The 21,198-nt window shown below is 36.4% G+C and overlaps 1 protein-coding gene across 2 annotated transcripts; it reads left to right on the top strand.

Moving 5' to 3' along the window:
- Positions 1 to 12,452: 12,452 nt before the first annotated feature.
- On the top strand, positions 12,453 to 19,840 carry LOC120089399 (protein XAP5 CIRCADIAN TIMEKEEPER). 2 transcript variants are annotated; one of them, XM_039046851.1, is made up of 12 exons: positions 12,453 to 12,765; positions 12,894 to 12,959; positions 13,047 to 13,111; positions 13,191 to 13,300; positions 13,527 to 13,605; positions 13,696 to 13,772; positions 13,868 to 13,929; positions 14,049 to 14,180; positions 14,265 to 14,318; positions 14,812 to 14,877; positions 19,188 to 19,262; positions 19,369 to 19,840. In XM_039046851.1, the coding sequence occupies exons 1-12, from the start codon at positions 12,595 to 12,597 to the stop codon at positions 19,417 to 19,419; spliced, it is 1,008 nt and encodes a 335-aa protein (XP_038902779.1). In that variant the 5' UTR covers positions 12,453 to 12,594; the 3' UTR covers positions 19,420 to 19,840. The 2 variants fall into 2 exon arrangements, with proteins under 2 accessions (XP_038902779.1, XP_038902780.1); XM_039046852.1 differs by having other exon boundaries at positions 12,454 to 12,765; positions 13,191 to 13,294.
- Positions 19,841 to 21,198: the final 1,358 nt, after the last annotated feature.

The following is a 21,198-nucleotide window of genomic DNA, read 5'->3' as shown; positions in this document are numbered from 1 at the left end:
GAGAGAGATGCCACCGTGGGGTGATCAATTGTGCCTTCACTCGGATGAGACTTTCTCAACCATTTAGGTAGAACCAACTCTTGGAACTGAACCTAACAGCCACCATTTTTCGATCCAAAATCGTTAACGCTTTAACTATTCCGTGTAAAGTGTAACCCCTCGTTTTCGGTGCAAGAGTCCCGCTCTAATGCGCTTACTGTAGGGAAAAGACATATTAGGAACCAAGAGATTAAGTTACTTATCCTCTTACAGGAGATCAAATAAAGAAACGCCACAAAACTGCCATCCTTTAAGGGAGCACTCCTAGGGTGCCTTCGAGGCGCATGCGCAGTAACTTTATTCAACCTAATGAAGGGAGACCTAGGGATATGCTGTCGCACTTCTCGCTCCCACTTACTATGAACATTCTCTCCATCCACCTTAATATTGACCTACTCAAACACCATCCGTTGGGGGGACACGCCAAAGGGTGTTGCGAGGCCAAGGATATTGGTCTCACGGTGTGGACATCAGGAGAAAAGTGAAAAGGTTTAAGTGAAGCATCTTATGCCCAAGTACCTCCCATTGAATGTTCTATAGGGATTTCATTAAACCTAAGACAATCGATTAATTGATTTTAGTCCTAAAGGTGGTCTTTTTAAAGCCTGCCTCATTAACAACGTTTGTTTATGAAATATAAACAAGTTCAAGTAGTTCGCATTAAAACACTTTAATGGATTGTCCTTAACTTGCATGCATGCATCAAATCTATCTAATTCACCTTTCCAAGTAAAGTTTCCAGGTAGGGGTGTTACGTTTCTGTCAACTTAAATACCCCAGCCTAGACAGAACCCGCCTTAAGACAAAAGGTCCTTATAGATAGATTTGCTACACATTATTTAACCTTTTATTAGCCATTTAATCCTATTAAACTGATTAAAAAGATTAAGCCTTAGGGTCTAATCATATTAGAACCGTGATCTTAGGGTCTATGTGATCCAAGTTTTAAACATTTTAAAAGCCATGAATTAAACCTAAGTGAGCAATGCATTTTTTGCTTATTTCTTTTAGTTCTAATTTCTCTTTAACTCTTAAAAAGAAAAACAACTAAAAAAACATTGCGTATAACGAGGCGTTTTAAACATTTATAAAGTAACCTATGTGTTCATGCTTCATGCAATGCCTGGTCATAACTATATATAACTTTTTATATTACACAGTAATAACCAAGCAAATGTATCATTCACCCTTATATATAACAATTATAATATAAAGATGATGCATGTCAAATGCTTTTTATGCATGTATGAATATAACTCTTATATTATATGAATGCATGAACATGCTCTTACATAATTAAAATCATGCTTCTTCAAATTATAACAATTACAATAAAGAAGATGATACATGATCAATGCATAACCTAAGGGTGGGATTTTCTATATGTACATACCATATGACATATAAAACATACATCACATGTATTAAACAAAGAAATTATGGATCGGGATGATCCTTTAAACCAAAAAATCGGAACGAAAACCCTATCTATTAAATTTTTCATCGAGCAAACCGGTTTCACAGGCGAACCGGGTCTTGAACCGCGCACAGAAGGTCTCATCGTGTAGCAAACTCCAGCAGGTAGATGATCGTTCAGCGCGCACTAGACGATAGGAACATTAGCAAATGATCGCGTAGACGACGACGAGGTTGTGAAGCTGATCGTCACAACGATCTTTGTAGCGCGACGACAGGTAAACGATTTACCTTGAGTTACTAAGCAATCGTTTAGTCAGTTACTAAGCGATGAAGCTTGCTGACCTAAACGATCGTCTAGCGCGCTTTAAACGATATGCGAGCGTCTCATCGTCTACACGATGCGTCGCAACTTGGTAAACGATTTACCGTGCGATGCTAAGCGATCATTTAGTCAGTTACTAAGCGATGAAGCTTGCTGACCTAAACAATTGTCTAGCTTGCACGCACATTAAATGATACTCAGCGATTGCGTGCCCGGTTGTCAACCTAATACTACCAACTCTTAATCGCCATACTCTCATTCAACCGCAATCGCATCCTTCTTCATCTTCATGATGCGATGGATTAGCGATCGGCATAAACCTCTTCTGCATGATGTGATCAACCTTAGATCATCTCCTTCCTCGAAGAGCCGCAATCTTTGCCCAGAACTTCGACGAACGACTCAAAGACTTCAAGCACTTTAAAATACAGACTTGATTACGATTATTTATGCCTAAAACGTAGGGGCCTTTACAAACAACCGAAAATGTAAAAGGAATTAAACAAACCGAGGTAATTCATCCCAAAAACATCCATTAGTCTGGCACATCCATAGTAGAATTAACATTTAAAACAGCGTAGAAATCCCCACCATGAATGTAAACGTTATTCCGTTGCAATAGATGAAATCGGAGTATCAGAAATCTGGCTCTGATACTAATTGAAGGATCTCATACTGAGAGTTCCTGGAGCGAGTTTAGATCACTCCGATTTCACAGTGACCAAAACACAAATGACATACATTCAAACACATACAGTTATGCATCTAAAACTCATTATCGCATGCTCAGAATACAATAATTAAAAAAAGGTTCAAACCAGATGAAGAACTCTTTTCATATGGTTAAACTTAAGCAGTAGAAAACATCCCCGGGCCAAGAGAAGGTGTGTGGGTGCCACATCGTTCAAGCCCCGGAATCAGCCTTAAGGGAGCCATCTATCTACTTACCCCTGCCTCGGGGAAGGAGTGAATTCCATCTTATGTAGCTAAGTTCCCAGCTCCCAAATCAGATAAATCCCCAAAATGGTAGGTTTGAATTGGCGGACACTGGCCACTCGCACCCATAACAATCAAAGGACCGCCCTCAATGTAGGAGTTCCCAACTCACTCAGGATTGAGGTCAATGTTACCTATGGTCATCCTAGTGAAGTGAAGTCTTTGTCATGACAGGTGTTATATAACGAGAACATTAACACTTCGCGATCAGGTCTTATACAAACTTTTTGTATAGGAGCCCCCCGCTCACATGTCTCCATACGAATGATCAGGATCAGACCATTTGTGACAAGTCACAACACTTGTGACCATTCCACAAAGCGGGCCCGTCCGTAGCGTTACCAGGATAAGGTTTCCCTTCTTATCCGATATACTACAGACCATTTTTTGTTAATCACTCAAGACATGATCCACTTGTATGTCACCACATACATGCTTGAGTCACATACAGATAACTAGGGATTTTATATTTTATGTGTTTGGGTAAAGCAAATAAAACAAATAACCGATGCAAAACAACAAGATGTGAAGTAAATTATCATATATTAACATCACAAGTGTTCGTACATACTGTTTACAAACTACAGGACACGAGACTTTAGGGCATCAACCCACAATAAGATCCATTCAATTTGATACAAATTAAATCCTTCCAAATATTTAAATCAATTCAAAACCACATGAAATTAATTATCTCTTTTAATTTTTTTTTTTAAGTTGGCAATAAAATCCAAAATCAAAGGAAAGCAAATTTTAATATTTTTAGATAATCAGTTCGAATATCTAATCAATTAAAATTCAATTTAACCAATAAAAGTTTTTCAATTATTTCAATTTAAACCCAAATTTTCCAAATGAAAGGGAAATTTAAACTCAATAATTTTAAGATAATTAACTTAAATTTTCTTGAAATTCAGGATGTTACATAAAAGATTAACATAGATTTCTAATCTCATTAGAAAACGTGATTTAGGTCTATCTCAATCAAATTTTAAACAATTTAAAAATGATTATAGCCTAAGGTTTGCATGCAACTCTTTATATTGATTTAATTCCTAATTTCATTTATTACACAATTATAAGTAAATGAAAGAATTAAACCAACCATTACATAAAAGATAATACATAAGTCAATTTATAACAATTATAATTTAACCTAAGGTAGTATCATGCTTCATGTAGTGCTATATCAATGCAGTACATATACTATAGCTCTTATATTATATGGTGCATAAGCATGCTTTATGTGATTTAAATCATGCATACTAGTAATATTAATAACTTTATAATAATGAATGATGCATGAAAATAATGCATAACCTATGGGTGGGTTTTAAAACTATATGACATATATTATGGCATATAATAAAAGTACATCACATGTATATTTATACTAAAAGTTGATGGATCGGGATAGAACTCTCTAAAACGGAAATTAAAAGGTTAACTATTGCATAATTGATTCCATCGGTTCAGTAACAAGTGACCGGGTCTTGAATCACTTGCCTCGAACCGCTCCACAAAGAATCCTTGCAGCTGAACGTGTAGCAAATGCCCTATTTGTCGAGCCAGCAAGGTGTCAAGTCTATGCAATCGTGTAGCTAATGACTATGCGATGAGCATGAAGTCTACATGATCGTTTAGTAAATATCCACGCGTCGAGTATTAACTATGCGATCGTGTAGCAATGACTATGTGATGAAGTTGATAGTCTACACGATCGTGTAACACACAAGGATGCACGAGTATCCAATACCGTGCGACATCCAGCAAGCTAGCGTTTAAGCGATCATGCAGCCACGTAACACGATCCATGTCAAAACTCTACATGATCGGCTGTAGCATTAGCTATGCGATCGTTTAGCAAATGTTTACGCGATCGTGTAGCAAACTCTACACGATCCCATAACAAAAACTAAACTATCATTTGGCTTTAGCTACACGATGTGGCAACCTCCGTTTTGTCTTCTCCATCGAAATGCACTGCAACCCTTCTTCTTTAAAGCTTCACGAGCGGCTCAAAATTTAACAAATACAGACTCGATTGCAATGTTTAATGCCCAAAAGCGTATGGGCCCTTTACAAACCAACTTTGTAAATTAAACAAAAAGCCTTAAACTGAGCTTTCTATCTTGAAACATCCATCGACAACACATCCACAAAGATTTATCACACAAACGCAATGCAGATAATAAAACCCACCAGTATTGTAAACGAATTCAATACAAGAATGGAATTTGGAATCAGAAACCAACAACCCGACTCTAATACCAATTGAAGGAACTCGTTTGAGGAGAATCTTGAGTGGAAGCAGATTGTCCAAATTCCATTAATTATTGAAAACTTAAGTTACAGTAAACATATAACATATATGCATTCAAAATAAATTACAGCATGCTTTTTACAAAGAAAAAGGGCTTCAAGATACATTACCTTTGAAGACCTTTTCCTTCACGAATCCCTCGAACAATCACGGACCCAGTAACTTCTTGCAGACCTTCTTCAAGATTTTATCGAATAGAACTCGGACACGACCACAATGAAGTCCTTGGTATTCTCGGGGTGAGAACCCAGTAATGGTGGACTCTGACTATTTTGGTTATGAGGGATAAGTTTTGGTGGAAGAAGTAGATTGAGAGTTCTCTCACAAACAAGAACATATAAATTTTCTGTCACTCAACCGTTCAGCAAAAACCAATCGTTCAAGGAAGAAGAAAAACAAACTATTCTTTTATTCCTTTTTGCTATGAAATTAATAACTACCCACTAAAGTGGTTGGAGAGAAAAGATAGGGAAGTTATTATTCAAATAATAATAAAATAATATAAATAAATATGATAACTAACTCATCATATTATATTTTTAAAAAAATTATATGTTATATCAAATATAACATATAACCTATAGTTTTAATATTGTATCATATACAATATAAACTATAGTTTCTTTTATCTATTTTATGACATTTAATATAAATCATATTTATATTAAATTTAACAACTATGAATCACATTCATAGAAAATATATTTGAATCTCATTCAAATATTTATTTCCTCTCATTAAACTATAATATATCAAATACATTATAACAATTATATCATATATAATTAAACTCCTCTATTAATTTGATCAATTCAAATTAACCCAAAATCTGATTCTCAACTTGAACCCATTGAGCTACTAAGAGGACCTTATGGACCTGTAGCTCGAAGCTCTAACGATACGTGAATAGCTGACTAAACTCTTTAGTCACGAGATTCACCATCCGTTAACTGTCGGGCACTCCATAAAGACCGAAAACTACACTCTTCTCACTACAGATATATTTTTGTGTCCATTGGATATAACCAATCAACAGTATGATGACCTTTCACAAATTGCTCGTAATACAGTTGGGCCAAATTACCGTTTTGCCCCTGTAGTTACATCTAACTCTTTAAGTACCACTGATCCCTCTAATGAACAATAGACATAGTCCCACTATGACTAAACCCCTCTCAACCAAGAGAGGGCGTGGCACTAGATTGTTCAAGACCCGGAATCAGCCCTTAAGGGAGCAATTTATGTACTTACCCTTGCTTCGAGGAATGAGTGAATTTCATCTTGTGTAGTCGTGTTCCCAGCTCCCTAATTAGACAAATCCTCAAAATGGTAGGCTTGTTGAGTTGGCGATCTGGCCACTATTACCTATACAATTCAAAAGACCGCCCTCATAGGTAAGAGTTCACAACTCACTCAAGATTCAGGTCATGTTACCTATGGTCATCCTGGTGAAATGTAAGTCTCTATTATGAATGGTGTTATATAATGAAACTAAACATTTTATGATCCAGTCTTATACGAACTCCTTTGTATAGAATATCCCCGATCACATGTCTAATACGTGAATGATCATGATCAGATCATTTGTAGCACTTTACAATAATTGTAACACCTACAAAGCAGGTCATACTCGTAGTGTCACCAGGATAAGGTACCCATCCTTATTCATCTATCACTTAAACATGATCCACCTGTATATCTCCACATACATGTTTAAGTTACAATGATAACCTTGGATGTTAGTTTATTGGTTTGTGGTTAATGCAACTAAAATATCACATATTTTATAGACAAAGTGAATAAAATATCATATATTTTATTAATCACATAAAGAGTTTGTTCATACAATGTTTATAAAGTATAGGATCCTACAAGATTTAGGGCATCAACCCCTACATAATTTATATTGAATGACTACTTGATCCGAGAACTAAATGAATTCATTATCGTTTCATATATCCATTGCACTTTATTTAATTTCACGCATTTATCTCTTCCACATCAAAACCCCCCATTTATTACTCTAGTTAGAAAATTAACTTAACAAAACCAATTATGCTTATCTGCCGATCGACTCAGACTTACCACTATTACTACATCTTTGTAGTAATAGGAGTAGTTGGTAATTATAAACTTTCTTTTGACCAGACTCGAAGCTTACTAACGACGTAGGTTTTGGGCCTGTAAAAAATGGTGTCGTTACCGGGGAAGCCATTGACATTTCGTCAGTTAAATTTCATGTTAGAGTATTCTTTTGCTTTTTATTTGTTTTTCTTTTTGTGTTAATATTTTAAGCATGGACAGATATCATCAACAAATATGGGAAAAATCGAGTGGAGCATCTCGGCTTAGTGACGAGGTTTGGGACCTTCAAGATCAACTTGCTGAGTTAACTTCTTTGGTTAGTCAATTGGTTGCAGGTAACCTGCAGTAGGTGCAAGCATGTAGGACTAATCACCCTGAGCAAGCGTGCCTAAGTATGCAGTGGAGCCCTATACCACGAGACTACTCCATAGGAGGGTATCCTAGTTACATGGATGACGATTTTCATCGGCCTAAATGGGAGGAATCCTATGACTATGGAAACCTAGGATGAGATTAGTTCCACTATGATCCATACCCTGCCACATCCGACATGATGATGCATGCTCACACCATCAACTCAGGTATGTCATTAGAAGATGTGATTAGACAACTTACTATTAACAATATTGTTTTTTAGCAGGAAGTCCACGACCTCCAGGAGAGCTTTAGTCTTCAGACCGAGGTTGGAACTAATCTTCAGAGTTTGAATGACTCAATCACTCAACCTTCTGACTCAGTTGAGAGAAGATGCAACCCCTGTTACACATATCTTTTGACATCACAGAGGCGTGCGACGATGAGGTAATATATGTCGATATTGAAGATGAGTTGGGAGATAGCACGTCATGTTTAGAACCAGTTTGTGAGGACTATGGAGAACCTGAGCCCAAACCCGACAATTTCCAAGTGATAGAGTTAGAGGTTGAGAAAACTCGCCCTGTTCTGTTGTCTGGTATATCGTATATTTTTTAGTTTTGTTCTTATTGTTTTCATGAGTCAATCGAGTCAGTTGGGTTAGAGTCCTTATTTTCAGTTGAGTCAGTCCTTGAGTCTTTTGATTCTTTCTTTTTACCTTTTTTTTATCTAATATTAAAAACACCAAATTTGACCTGTCTAGTTCTCTTCAAAAGATGAAGAGCCTTATAGCCTTACCCGGCTATATCGACTCATCTAAGAAGAGACCAGAGAAATACGAGAATTTTTTTGTGCCTTGACAAGAGATAGGTCACGTCGAGCAATCGATGTTAAAAATTTGTCCTTCCTAAAGGGAGCGAGGTGATAAAATTTACTGTTTTTTTTATTCGTTTTCTATATTAGGTTTCTTTTTGTTTTTATTTTATAGGGATGACCTAGGAGAGGAGAGCATCTTTCTAAAAGGCAAACCCATTACCACCACCATCCCATGCGCGACATCGTTATCAGAGGTTTTTTGTTCCTTTGCTTTATTCTTTTTAAGCTTTACTTGAAATACATTGGGGACAATGCATAATTTTAAGTTGGAGGTAGGGTACTCGTTGGGTAGTATGTTATGTGCTTTGATTGCCTTGCTTGTTGTTTTCCCTGTTTTATCATGATAGTTTATGACGCACTCTTCCTGTAATGAAATTTGCATGAAGGAATATTAGGACAACATGATCATGATTTTAGCCCTTTTTATAAAAAAAAATTATTGTCACTTGCATCTTTAAGTCATTGTTTTGCGAAATTAAAGTCTTGCATACTTAGAAATGGGTTATTTGATTTGTATTTCTGTTGTCACCTCGAAAGGTCCACCTTTGACTTAGGAGTAACTATGCTTGTTTTAGAGCAAAACTAGACAAAGTGGATAAAATAAGGCCTACTGTGAATAAAAAAAAGAAGAAGAAGAAAAAAAACAAATTAGTTGCAATTTTGAAAACAAAATATAGTAAAATAAAAAATGAGGCATAATCGATGTGCCTGTAAAAAAAAAAAATAGTGTGTGTGTGTGCATGGATAGAGGTGAAAAGAGCTTCCTCCGCCGTGTCTAGTTAAGGCCCATAAGAAAAGAGTGATAGGTTCTCGGCGGTGGGGTGTGAAAGCTAGCCTTCTAGGTAAAATAAATGCCCTTTATGTTTTGTGTGTGTGAGTTTAGACACCCTTATCTTAGTGTTGCCTTTTTTTTGTGTGTGGTATGTCCAAGGTCGATAACCGAACTAGTGTAGGGGGAAAATGGGATAAGGACCTTTTAAAACTTTTTCGGGCTGTACAAGCTTAACTAGCAAGACTCTAGGCTCAATCATGCATGAATAGATCAAGAATCCTTTTTAAACTTGTGCTTCATTGATTGATCATAATTGATTTTCTTTCTCGAGTACAAATTTCATTCGATTCGACTGTTTAGACTGGAGTAACATCATTGCAAATTAAGCTAGCATGTTTTTAGTTATTTTTTACTTGATTGTGTGTTTCTACCTTGCTCGGGACGAGCAAGAATTAAGTTTGGGGTGTTTGTTAGCTTTAAAAAAGAGATTATTCCTAGCTTAATTCGGGCTCGTTAGTGGATTTTATGTGTGTGTTTCCTTAATTTGTAGGTATCGAGCAACCAAGAGGTATAACTAATCATTTGGTGAAGAACGGGGTTAATTTGAAACAATTTGGAGTTGATTTGAACATCTATGCTTCAAAGGAGTTGAAAATACCAAAATGCCATCAAATTCCATTGAGTATGATCAACCATCAAGCATCATCGAGTACCATTGAGTAAAAGGTTGTCAAGTAATCGAGAAAACGCTACCGAGTGAACGAGCATCGAGTATCGAGTAACGAGTATCTGGCAGTGGCCTTAACGTTGCAACCCTATTTCAAGCATTGCGATGCTCCGAGTTGCATCATCGCCATGACTAGTGAGGAAGGTGAAATACCTAAAGATAATAATGAAAACGAAAAATAATTAATAGTGAAAAAGACTTGGTTGATGATGTAAATACCCATGAAGAAATCTTTGACATGACTAGTGAGGAAGGTGAAATACCTAAAGATAATAATGAGATTTCAATAAACGATGTCATGACGGGAAAAAGATGGAATCAAACTAACATAATTAGTGACAACATTTTTGCATATAATATTGCTCTTGATATTATATCTAAAAATGAAGATCTTAAACCAAAATCTGTTGAAGAATGTCGACATAGAAAAGATTTTCAATGGAAATAAGCAATCGAGGCATAATTAAACTCACTTTCAAAATGTCAAGTTTTTGGACCAGTAGTTCGAACACCATAAGGTATTAACCTGTGGGATACAAATGAGTATTTGTGAGAAAAAGAAATGAAAATAATAAGGTCATAAGATACAAAGTAAGACCAGTTGCACAAAGTTTTTTTTTTTTTTTTTTACAAAGACCTGATATTATTATGAGGAGACATATTATCCAGTGGTGGATGCAATTACACTAATATGTTTAATTAGCTTGACTGTATATAAAAGTCTGGATATGCATCTTATAGGTGTAGTCACAATATATTTATATGGATCTCTTGATAATGATATTTATATGAGAATCCCATAAGAATTTAAGGTACCTAAAACGTATACATCAAATTCCCAGGAATGGTATTCAATAAAATTACAGAGATCACTATATGGATTGAAACAACCAGGACGAATGTGGTACAATCGCTTGAATGGATATTTATTGAAAGAAGGATATCAAAATAATCCAATATGTCCATGTGTTTTTATAAAGAAATCATAACCAGGATTTGCTATTATAACTGTATATGTTGATAACTTGAATATAATTGGAACTCCTTAAGATCTTTCAAAGACAATAGAATATCTTAAGAAAGAATTTGAGATAAAAGATCTCGGAAAAACAAAATTTTGCCTTGGTTTGCAAATTGAACATTTAGCAGATAAAATATTTATTCATCAGTCAACTTATACAGGAAAAGTTTTGCAAATATTTTATACGGACAAAGCATATCCATTAAATATTCCAATGGAAGTCTGTTAATTAGATATAAAGAAAGATATATTTCGACCTCGAGGAGATAATGAAGAACTTTTCGGTCCTAAAGTACCATATCTTAGTGCAATTGGTGCACCTATGTATCTTGCTAATAATACAATGGCAGATAATGCATTTTTAGTAAATTTATTAACTAGATATAGTTCCTCTCCTACAAAAAGACATTGGAATGAAATTAAGCATATACTTTGTTATCTCCGAGGAACGATCGACATGAGTTTGTTTTTTTATTCAAATAAATCAAAATTTGATCTAGTTGGTTATGCAGATTTTGGATATTTATCTCATCCACACAAAGTTAGATCTTAAACTGGTTATCTGTTCACATATGGAGGAACTGCTATATCACGACGATCGGTAAAACAGACTATGGCCACTTCCTCAAATCATGCTGAAATTCTTGCAATTCACGAGGCTAGTCGAGAATGTGTATGACTAAGGTCAATGACTCAGCACATTCGTGAAAACTTGTGGCTTGTTTTTTAATAAAAATCTTCCAAAAATATTATATGAAGATAACATAGCTCGCATAGCCCAAATCAAAGGAAAACATATTAAAAGAGATAGAAAAAAACATATTTTACCGAAGCTTTTCTACACTCACGATCTTGAAAAAAATGGCGACATCACTATATAACAAATCTGTTCGAAGGATAACCATGCATACTTATTTACAGAAGCATTACCAACCGCAACTTTTGAAAAATCGATGCACAATATTGGAATGTCGCGACTCAGAGATCTTAAGTGATGTTTTCGTGAGGGGGAGTAAATATATTGTATTCTTTTAGGATTATGTATTATATGAAATATGTACTCTCTTCCCTTTACCAGAGTTTTTTCCCAATGAGTTTTTCCTAATAAGGTTTTAACGAGACATATTATATATATATAAACATCTAAGGGGGTATTATGAATATCATAATAATAAATAGATGCTCATTGCTCAGTGTCCCAAAACCGTGTGTCACTTTTCATGTTGTCCATGTGTCTTGTAATTATTCATGCTTGGTGTCTATGTAAGTCCACATCCTACTTGTCACTTTGACTATAAAAGTGACATTTGGTCAATATTAAAATCATACACTCATTGTTAAGAAATCCACTTCAAATTTCACTAAAATTTTCATAATCCAAGTTTATATTTTTAGTTATTTTATTTTTAATTATATTATATTATAATTTCTTCATGTCCTCCTCAATTTCCTAACATCTCATAAATATAAAAATCTAAAAAAATATTCACACTTTTAAATATACACAAATCTAAAAAAGATACTCTTTTTCCTCCCTAAATCCTTTTTCACGCTCAGCCCACCCTTGCTCGCCCACCCTCTCCTCCGATCCATTGCGAAAGGCTACAGCTACTGGGGCTGTAACGCAGAGTCTATCGTATCGAAGAAAAACCAGAAGAAAATGTCGGGCATGGGAGATGGGTACGTGGGCACTGCCCAGGACGCTGTCAGGATTCGGAGACTCGAGAAGCAAAGAGAAGCCGAGCGCCGGAAAATCCAGGAGCTCAAGGCCAAGACAGCCTCTGCCAAAGGCCAGCCTGGTCTCCTTCAATTTGGCTCCAGTACCTCCGAGGTTCTTATTCGATTTCACTTGTATCATTCTTCCCATTTTTGAATCCATTGTACATGTTTTTCCAATTTCGATGATCTCGGTTTAAAACCTTGTCTGGATTTTTTTAATTTTTGTTCTTGGTGTTTCAGATTCTCGAGACAGCGTTCAAGAAGGAAACTGTTGGTTTGGTGACGAGAGAAGAGTATGTTGAGAAGGTAAAGAAAGAAATTATGATATAAGAGTTTTTTCCCTTTACTGCTAATAAAGTTATAAACAATTTGTTTTTGCTGATGTAACTGTAGAGGGTGAATATTCGAAACAAAATTGAAGAAGAGGAGAAGGAGAAACTTCAAAAGCTACAACAAGAGTAAGTTGTCTTATGGTCATCTTCTACTTGAAAAACTATCGCCGCCTTCCATTCATTGTTCTTATTTCCTTGTTTTCAGGGAAGAAGAACTCCAATTGCAGAAGCGGAGGAAAAGGAAAATAAGGGGGAACTCACGCTTGTCTTTTTCTGATGATTTTGAGAATGGAAGTGATGAGGATGATGGTAATAGTGAGTGGGTTTCTTGTTGTATCTGAATTAGTTGGTATTAATTTACTTTTATTTGCAATCAGCTATGATTAATTTACTTCATTTGAGTACGATGAGAATTATGTGGTATAAATCTTATGCTGTTTTAGTGTAATAGTTTGACGGAAATTGACTTCTCATGTCAATGCTAAGATGTTACTAGCCATGCTTACACTTGATAATCTAAGCTTGTGCTTATGCTTCATAGAAAATTTGGAACCAAAAAAGCTTGGTCGTGGTAAACTTGGCAAAGATCCTACAGTGGAGACTAGCTTTTTGCCTGATAGGTGTGGCATCTTTTCCTTGTCCTCCCTATATCTTTTATATTTTTTTGGGACTAATGTTTTAGCTTAGGGGGATTGAGGATTCTATTACAGTGAGCGAGAAGCTGAGGAGCAAGCTGAGCGTGAAAGGTTGAAGAGACAGTGGCTTCGGGAGCAGGAGCAAATTCGAAGTAATCTTCCATTTGGAACCTGTATAGATTTCATGGTGACATACTAGATGATACAATACTGAAAGAAATGACTAATTTCTTCCCTTGTATTGCAGATGAGCCTCTTGAAATCACTTACAGTTATTGGGATGGAGCCGGCCATAGGCGAGTCATGCAGGTTAGTATTGATTATCTTATTCTGGAACCATCCATTTTCTTCTCCCTTCCTCAGCTCTACTTTTAACCTTGTATACATTTTTTGTTTTCCTCTTTTAAATTCAACCTCGCATCATTTAGGCACGAAAAGGTGATACAATTGGAGAGTTTCTGAGGGCTGTACAGCAGCAACTTGCCCCTGAGTTTCGTGAAATTAGGACTACCTCAGTAGAGAATTTGCTATATGTGAAAGAGGATCTTATAATACCCCATGTAATATAACTTCAAAATTTTTTGGAATATTATATCGGTCTTTGCTGCTTGGTGACCATGCTGAGTATTTCTTGTATTGTGCAGCAACATAGCTTCTATGAGCTTATTGTGAACAAAGCTAGAGGCAAAAGTGGCCCAGTAAGCCTTCTTTTTGTAATTTTGGAAATTTGATTCTTCACAATTTTTTTTTGAACACTTGAACATAAGAAATGTGAACTCTTTATGTAAGTGCTAATGCACAAAGGGTTCACATTTTTTTTTTTTTATCTTCAAGTGTTTCAAGATGTAATAATTTAAGACTTTGTTATTTGCATGTGTCTGATTTAGATTTCAAGTGTATTCAACTCCATATTGAAGATTAGGGTTTAGAATTGGTGGACTTGTTTTTTTGTATTTCCTCATACATTCTTTCATATTTCTCAACAAAAATTCGGTTTCTTTTTAAAAATATATATATATTTTAATAATTTTGTTGAACTTTTATTTAGCTATCACTATCATGTTTTCATGTATGTAACACGAGTGACAAAAAGCCTATTACATCTTATAAACGCCCAACACCTTTCAAACTTCTGTCGTCTTAGTAAATTTGAGGGCACTTATTTTTAGCATTTTGTTTGATGATGCTCAGCTTTTCCACTTTGATGTACATGAGGATGTTCGGACAATTGCCGATGCAACAATAGAGAAGGATGAGGTATATTTTCAAGTTTATTTTATATGCATGCTTCTTGTGATTGATTGATAATGTAAGATCAGTGAAGTCGGTGGAAGTAGAGAGTATATTTGCATTCTCTAGTTACTCTTGTATATAAATTATTTGCATCTCAATATTGTTTAAATGCTTCAGCCCCTTGTTTGTGTTACAACGTTGTATCTTGTGAGCTAATTACAGTTTGATTTATTGAGCTAATCCTTCTATCCTAGTGAACGTACTTCTAGAATTTAGATGGCAGAGATCTTGTAACGCCCTAAGCCCAGGATTTGGACCAGGATTTGGAATCCGGATTCGGCACTTGATAGCCCTGGCATTCCATTGCATCCTTTGCGACTCGACTATGTCGTTCTTGCTTGTCTTGAAGGCTTCTAAGAGTGCAAGCTGTCCCCATAAACCAACCTAGGTCATTTCAACATGCTTTAAAACTAGTTTTTGTAGGAGGGTTAGAAAACAATCTATAATGGCATTGTTGATAGCCCATCAATCCATGTCTAGAATCGCATCAAAATCTTGCATATCTAAGATTACCTGAGTCACGTTTAACATGCGTTCAGCTATTACAGTCTGACATACTTTTAACTTTTTCATATGCATAAATTATACCTCTAGACGGAGTAGAAACTAACAATACATACTGTAACAATTCTATTTCTATACCAACATGCTTCATGAACACTAAGGATATAACGAATATGACGACCCAGAATCAAACAATACTAGGGCATAGTGTCCCAAAATAGGGAGTGTACCTGTCACTTGAACCTTTCGCCGAGTTGTATACACTTGGCCATGTTGTTGCTGTTGCCTGCTCGAATCCCTTTGACCAGAACCCGAGGACTGACTCTTATTACCTGATATGTTTCTGTTAGGACATTTATCAACTGTGTGTTCCTCCAGTTTGCACATTTATCGTCCCCATTGACGTTTTCTACAAGAGATACACATTGTTTGACTCCTCTCTACCATTTCGAGATTGTTGCTTATAGTGTCGTAACGACATGTCTGAATTTTGACTTTTTGGTTGAGGCTTAGAGTCTTCTTGTCTGCTTTCCTTTTCTAACCCAGGGTAGCCTACTCATGCTGCTGCATAGGTAGTCGGCTCAAAAGCTTGTACTATGCCTGGCATCCCATCCCATAGTCTCTAAACAAATATCCAGCCCTTTTTGCCTCTATGGACGCCAAATCAGGGGCGAATCAAGAAAACCTATTGAACTCCTCCTCACACTCCACGATCATGGCCCTTTGCTTCAAGTTCATAAATTCTGCCTGCTTATTGTATCCCATGTTGATAGAGAAGTACTTTTCATAAAACCGTTCCTTGAACTGGTTCCATGTCGCCTGTCCACCATTAGCACCTATCATTCTTTTTGCCGAACAGCACCAACGCTGGGCGTTTTCGATGAGTAAAAACATGGTACACTGAAGTTTTCGTAGGTGTTTTGCTTCGAGAGACGAGTCTTGCAAGTTGTGATTTTGGTTTTGAACTTGTGGCGTCTGGACCTGCGGGGGTGGTACTTGTTGTTACTGGGCATGTTGGGTTATTTGTTCTGCCACATTGTCTTTTATTTGTCCCATCACAACCTTTGTGACAACTTCTCCTATTGCCGTGACCATTGCAGTATACTCGACTTGGTCGATTGGGGGAACTTGTACCTGTAGAGACACTATTGAATTCTGGGTTTGACTTGTTCCAACTCTTTTCCACACTAACCTAGAGGGTCACTAGGCGACGGGGGATCCTCTGGTGCAGGAGGGTCCTAGACCTCTGGGTCCTGCACTCTCGCAAAGAGTTGGGACAAGAAATTGAACTTAGAATTCAATTGCGCCTCCGCAGGTATAGGTTCCCCCAACCGTCCTAGTCGAGTATACTGCAATGGCTGTGACTATATGAGAAGTTGTCACAGAGGTCAGAATGGGGCAAATAAAAGACATTGTGGCAGAACAAATAACCCAACATGTCCAGTCACAACAAGTACCCCTTCCGACAAGTCCAGACGCCACAAGTTCAGACCCAGAATCACAACTTGCAAGCTCGTCTCTCGAAGCAAAACACCTGAGAGATTTTAGAAAATATAACCCTCCTACATTCAATGGGTCACTGAAGGACCCTACTAAAATAGAATTGTGGTTGTCCTTCGTAGAAACCATTTTCCAATATATGAAGTGTCTCGAAGACCAAAAACTTATGCGTGCCATCTTTTTCTCATCGAAAACGCCCAACGTTGGTGGCGTTTGATAGAAAGAATGATAGGTGCTAGTGGTGGACAGACAATATGGGACTAGTTCATGGAATAGTTCTATGAAAAGTACTTCTCTACATATAAAAAACAGACATAATTTATGAATTTGAAGCAAAGGGCCATGACCATGGAGGAGTATGAGGAGAAGTTTGATAGGTTGTCTTGCTTTGTCTTGATTTGGTGTCCACAAAGACAAAAAGGGCCGAAAGATTTGTTCAGGACTACGGGATGGGGTATGGGGTATTGTACAAGCTTTTGAGTTGATTACTTATGCAGCAACATTCCGTGTGATAGCACAGGTAGGCTGCCCATCAGGGGTTGAGTTCTTGAAATCGTTGGTAGTAGAATCCATCTCGGGCTAGAAAGGAAAACAGATTAGAAGGCTCCTGAGCTTCAGCCAAAGAGTCAAAACTTAGACAGGTCGTTCTGATACTAAGCAACAATCTTCCTAATCCGGAATGGTATAGAGGAGTTTCGACTAGTGTGTAACAACTCTTGCGGAAGACGTCAATGGGGACGATGTTTGGTTGGCACTGGGACATGCTTTCATTGCAAACAGGAAGGGCACACGATTGATAAATGTCCTAATAGAAACATTTCAGGTAATAAGAGGCAGCTCTCAGATTCTAGTAAGAGGGATTCGAGCAGGCAACAATAGCAACATGGCCGAGTGTATACTACAACTCGGCGAGAGGTTGACAAGATAGACATAGTGGTGACAGGTACACTCCCTATTTTGGGACAGTATGCCCTCGTATCATTTGATCCTGGCTTGTCACATTCGTAAGGAGGATGTTTTTAGCCCTCCTACAAAAGCTAGTTTTAAATTCTGAGGGGTGAGGATTGAGGTCTTGCCTAAGGTAGTTTTAGCTATAAAAGCAATGAAGTTGGTTAAGCAAGGTGCTTGGGGTCTTTTGGTCAGTGTAGTTGATACTAGAGATCCTGAGGTCACCTTGTCACGAACCAGTGGTCAGGGAGCATCTAGATATTTTTCTAGAGGATCTTCCAGAGTTGCCACTGTATAGAGAAAGATTTTATGTTCGACTTAGAACCATACACCACTCCTATTTCTAAAGCTCCATATAAAATGACTCTAGCAGACTTGAAAGAGCTCAAGACCCAGTTGGAAGAGTTGCTTGACAAGGGTTTCATACATCCGAGTGTGTCACCTTAGGATGCACCAGTGTTGTTTGTAAAGAAGAAGGATGGATGACTCACTATGCCTCAAGAGTTGAACAAGGTAACCATTGAGGATAAGTACCCTCATCCTAGAATTGACGACTTGGTCGATCAGTTACAGGGAGCTATAGTTTTCTCCAAGATTGATCTTCGTTTAGGATACCATCAGTTGAGGATAAAAGACAGTGATATTCCTAAGACTGCATTTTGTTCTAGATATGAACATCAAGAGTTCATTGTAATGTCGTTCGGCTTGACAAATGCTTCTGCAATATTTATGGATATGAATAACAGAGTGTTCAAGGAGTTTCTGGACACTTTTGTAACAGTTTTTATCGATGACATCTTGGTTTATTCCAAGATAGAGGGAGAGCACAAGGAGCACCTACGAAAAGTCTTGGATACCTTGATGTCAAGTAGGTTATATGCTAAGTTTTCTTAAGTGCATCTTGGCCTAAAAAAATTCAGATATAACTCCAGATAATTTAAAATTTGGGATGTCATCTCCTAACTTATAGACTCTAAATTAGTTCAATGAAAATTTCAATATTTCATTGATGTGATGAAATATACTAGGAAAGGAAAAAAGATAGTGGATTATAAAAGAAACTGAAAACCCTGGGCCCTTGTGTGACCTATCAAATACGAAATATTACGAGCACTTGATAATATGCAGTTGCCTTTTATGTTATTTTTCCGCCCCGTTCTGTGGTTTGATCAGAAGTGTCCAACAAGAAGAATGAACTTGAGTCCTAAAATTTTCGTTAATACAGAACAGAAAAAGATGCCTGTTTACAAGTTATGGTCTGGGTTATACTGTTATTGTCATTTTATAAATTTATATTTATATATTTATTTATTTTCTTGCAGTCTCATGCCGGGAAAGTTGTTGAGAGGCACTGGTATGAGAAGAATAAACATATCTTTCCTGCTTCAAGATGGGAGGTGAGCTATCTTCTCTCTTTCTCTGCATGTTAGCTTGGTCATGCGATTATTCTCCTTGTGCAGTACCTCTGACATATACAGGTCCTTCTTTACCTATTTGTTGCAGATATATGATCCAACCAAGAAATGGGAGCGGTACACCATCCATGGGGATTGATTCAATGGCATATAGCAAAAGAAGTATGATTTATGCTCGAAATCCTCAGTTTTTTCTTACTGGTGTCTTCGCGTGCATGCCTAGATGTTAGAAATCTTGAAGGAATATGAATTTAACTGACAGGTTAAATTATGTAATGTTCCCTTGAGCATCCGTTTCCTTGCTCGTTGTGAATGGTTTGTGCTGTGTTATTTAAGCATTTAGCCTGTAGGATAGGATCGAGATATTATATTGTTCTACACTCTGGCTTTAGAAACTCGTTTAGGGTGGATGGAACTTCCAGTGATATTGATCGATTTGCTTCTCATTGAACTACAAACTATGTGAATTGTTATATATATATGTGTGTGTGTGACAAAAGACGGAACAACACATGTAATTACGTTAATGGATATGCAGATGACTGTTTTGTTCGATCGTATTGGAATGTGTTTAAATGGTGTTATTGATGCATTCGCCTATTTGTAAATGAAGCATTTGTGGGTGGGAGAAGAATTTAAATTGAAGCATTTGTTATTCAAGTATTTTGAGAAAGAAGTTATTTTAAATGGTTTTCCGGCACTAGTATTTTTGTTTCACAAATTTTAAATAAACTCTATGGGATGTTTTGGACAAGTGAGTGAAGTTGATTAATTGTGAGTAAATAGTTAATAAGTGATAGAGCTTGATGGTTTTTTAGTTCATGGCTAACTTATTCCTTGGGTCAAATAAGAATAGGAGTTAACAATTCTATTCTTCCCATTTATGAAGCACAGACACGTATCGGATACCGATACATCCCAGATACGTATCTGACACGTGATTTGTTGTATCTATACTTTCAAATACTTTTTAGATATGTATCTGACACGCGATTTGACGTATCTATTTTTATGCGTACTTTTTTTTAAGAAAAAAAAACAAGTAACTTATCTAATCTTTTCTAATATAAAATTAAGCAACCTATTTAAAAAGCTCACTACTCGAGTCCAAAACTAAAAGGAAAAAAAAAAAAATAACGGACCAAACCCTATACTAGAATCATCAAATCTTCATCTTCACATTGGAATCCTCACAAAGTCCACCAAAATATAAATCATTTGGATATCTTCAACAATAAGTTCTTCATTTATCTTCATACTTCTCTCTCTAATCTTTTTCTTCTTCTTTACAATATGAGTTGCTTTTCTATTGTATTTTATTAACTATTGTACTTTAACATCTTATATATTGCTTTTTTTGTATTGTACTTCAGTGTTTGTATTCTATTTTGTGCTATTGTTATTAAATTGTATGCTAAATTTATCTATATCCTAGATTTTTTTAAAGAAAAAAATGTATCTTCAATGTATCAGTATCCTTGTTTTTTTTAGAAATATATATATAAAAAGAATATATAAAAAAATGACGCATTTTTAGACGTATCCGTATCTTAAGTTTTTAGAAATTGACGAATTGTCATATTTAATCGTATCCGTATCATGTAGCTGTATCTGTATCTGTGCTCCATAGCTTCCCACACTATGTGTCAAACATGTCTTAAAAGATTTGTAAAAAAAATAAGTTACTTCATCTCTTTGTATTTTAAAAAGAAACAAATATTCATATAACTTACACAAGATAAATTGAGGTGATGTATGTGTGCATACGACATGTCTCTTAGAGGGTGTTCGGCTCACCAACATGTGTTGAGTTGAGTTGGTATAATATATGAATATACCAACTCATTGTTTGGCCCACCAACTTTAAATGTTGGTGGAGTTGAGTTGATATATTTTATCAACTTACCCCAACTCATCC

Source organism: Benincasa hispida, chromosome 10 (assembly GCF_009727055.1).
Source record: "Benincasa hispida cultivar B227 chromosome 10, ASM972705v1, whole genome shotgun sequence".
Taxonomy (NCBI): Eukaryota; Viridiplantae; Streptophyta; class Magnoliopsida; order Cucurbitales; family Cucurbitaceae; genus Benincasa; species Benincasa hispida.
The sequence above is the reverse complement of the archived record's forward strand: the minus strand, read 5'-3'. Positions and strand labels throughout refer to the sequence as shown.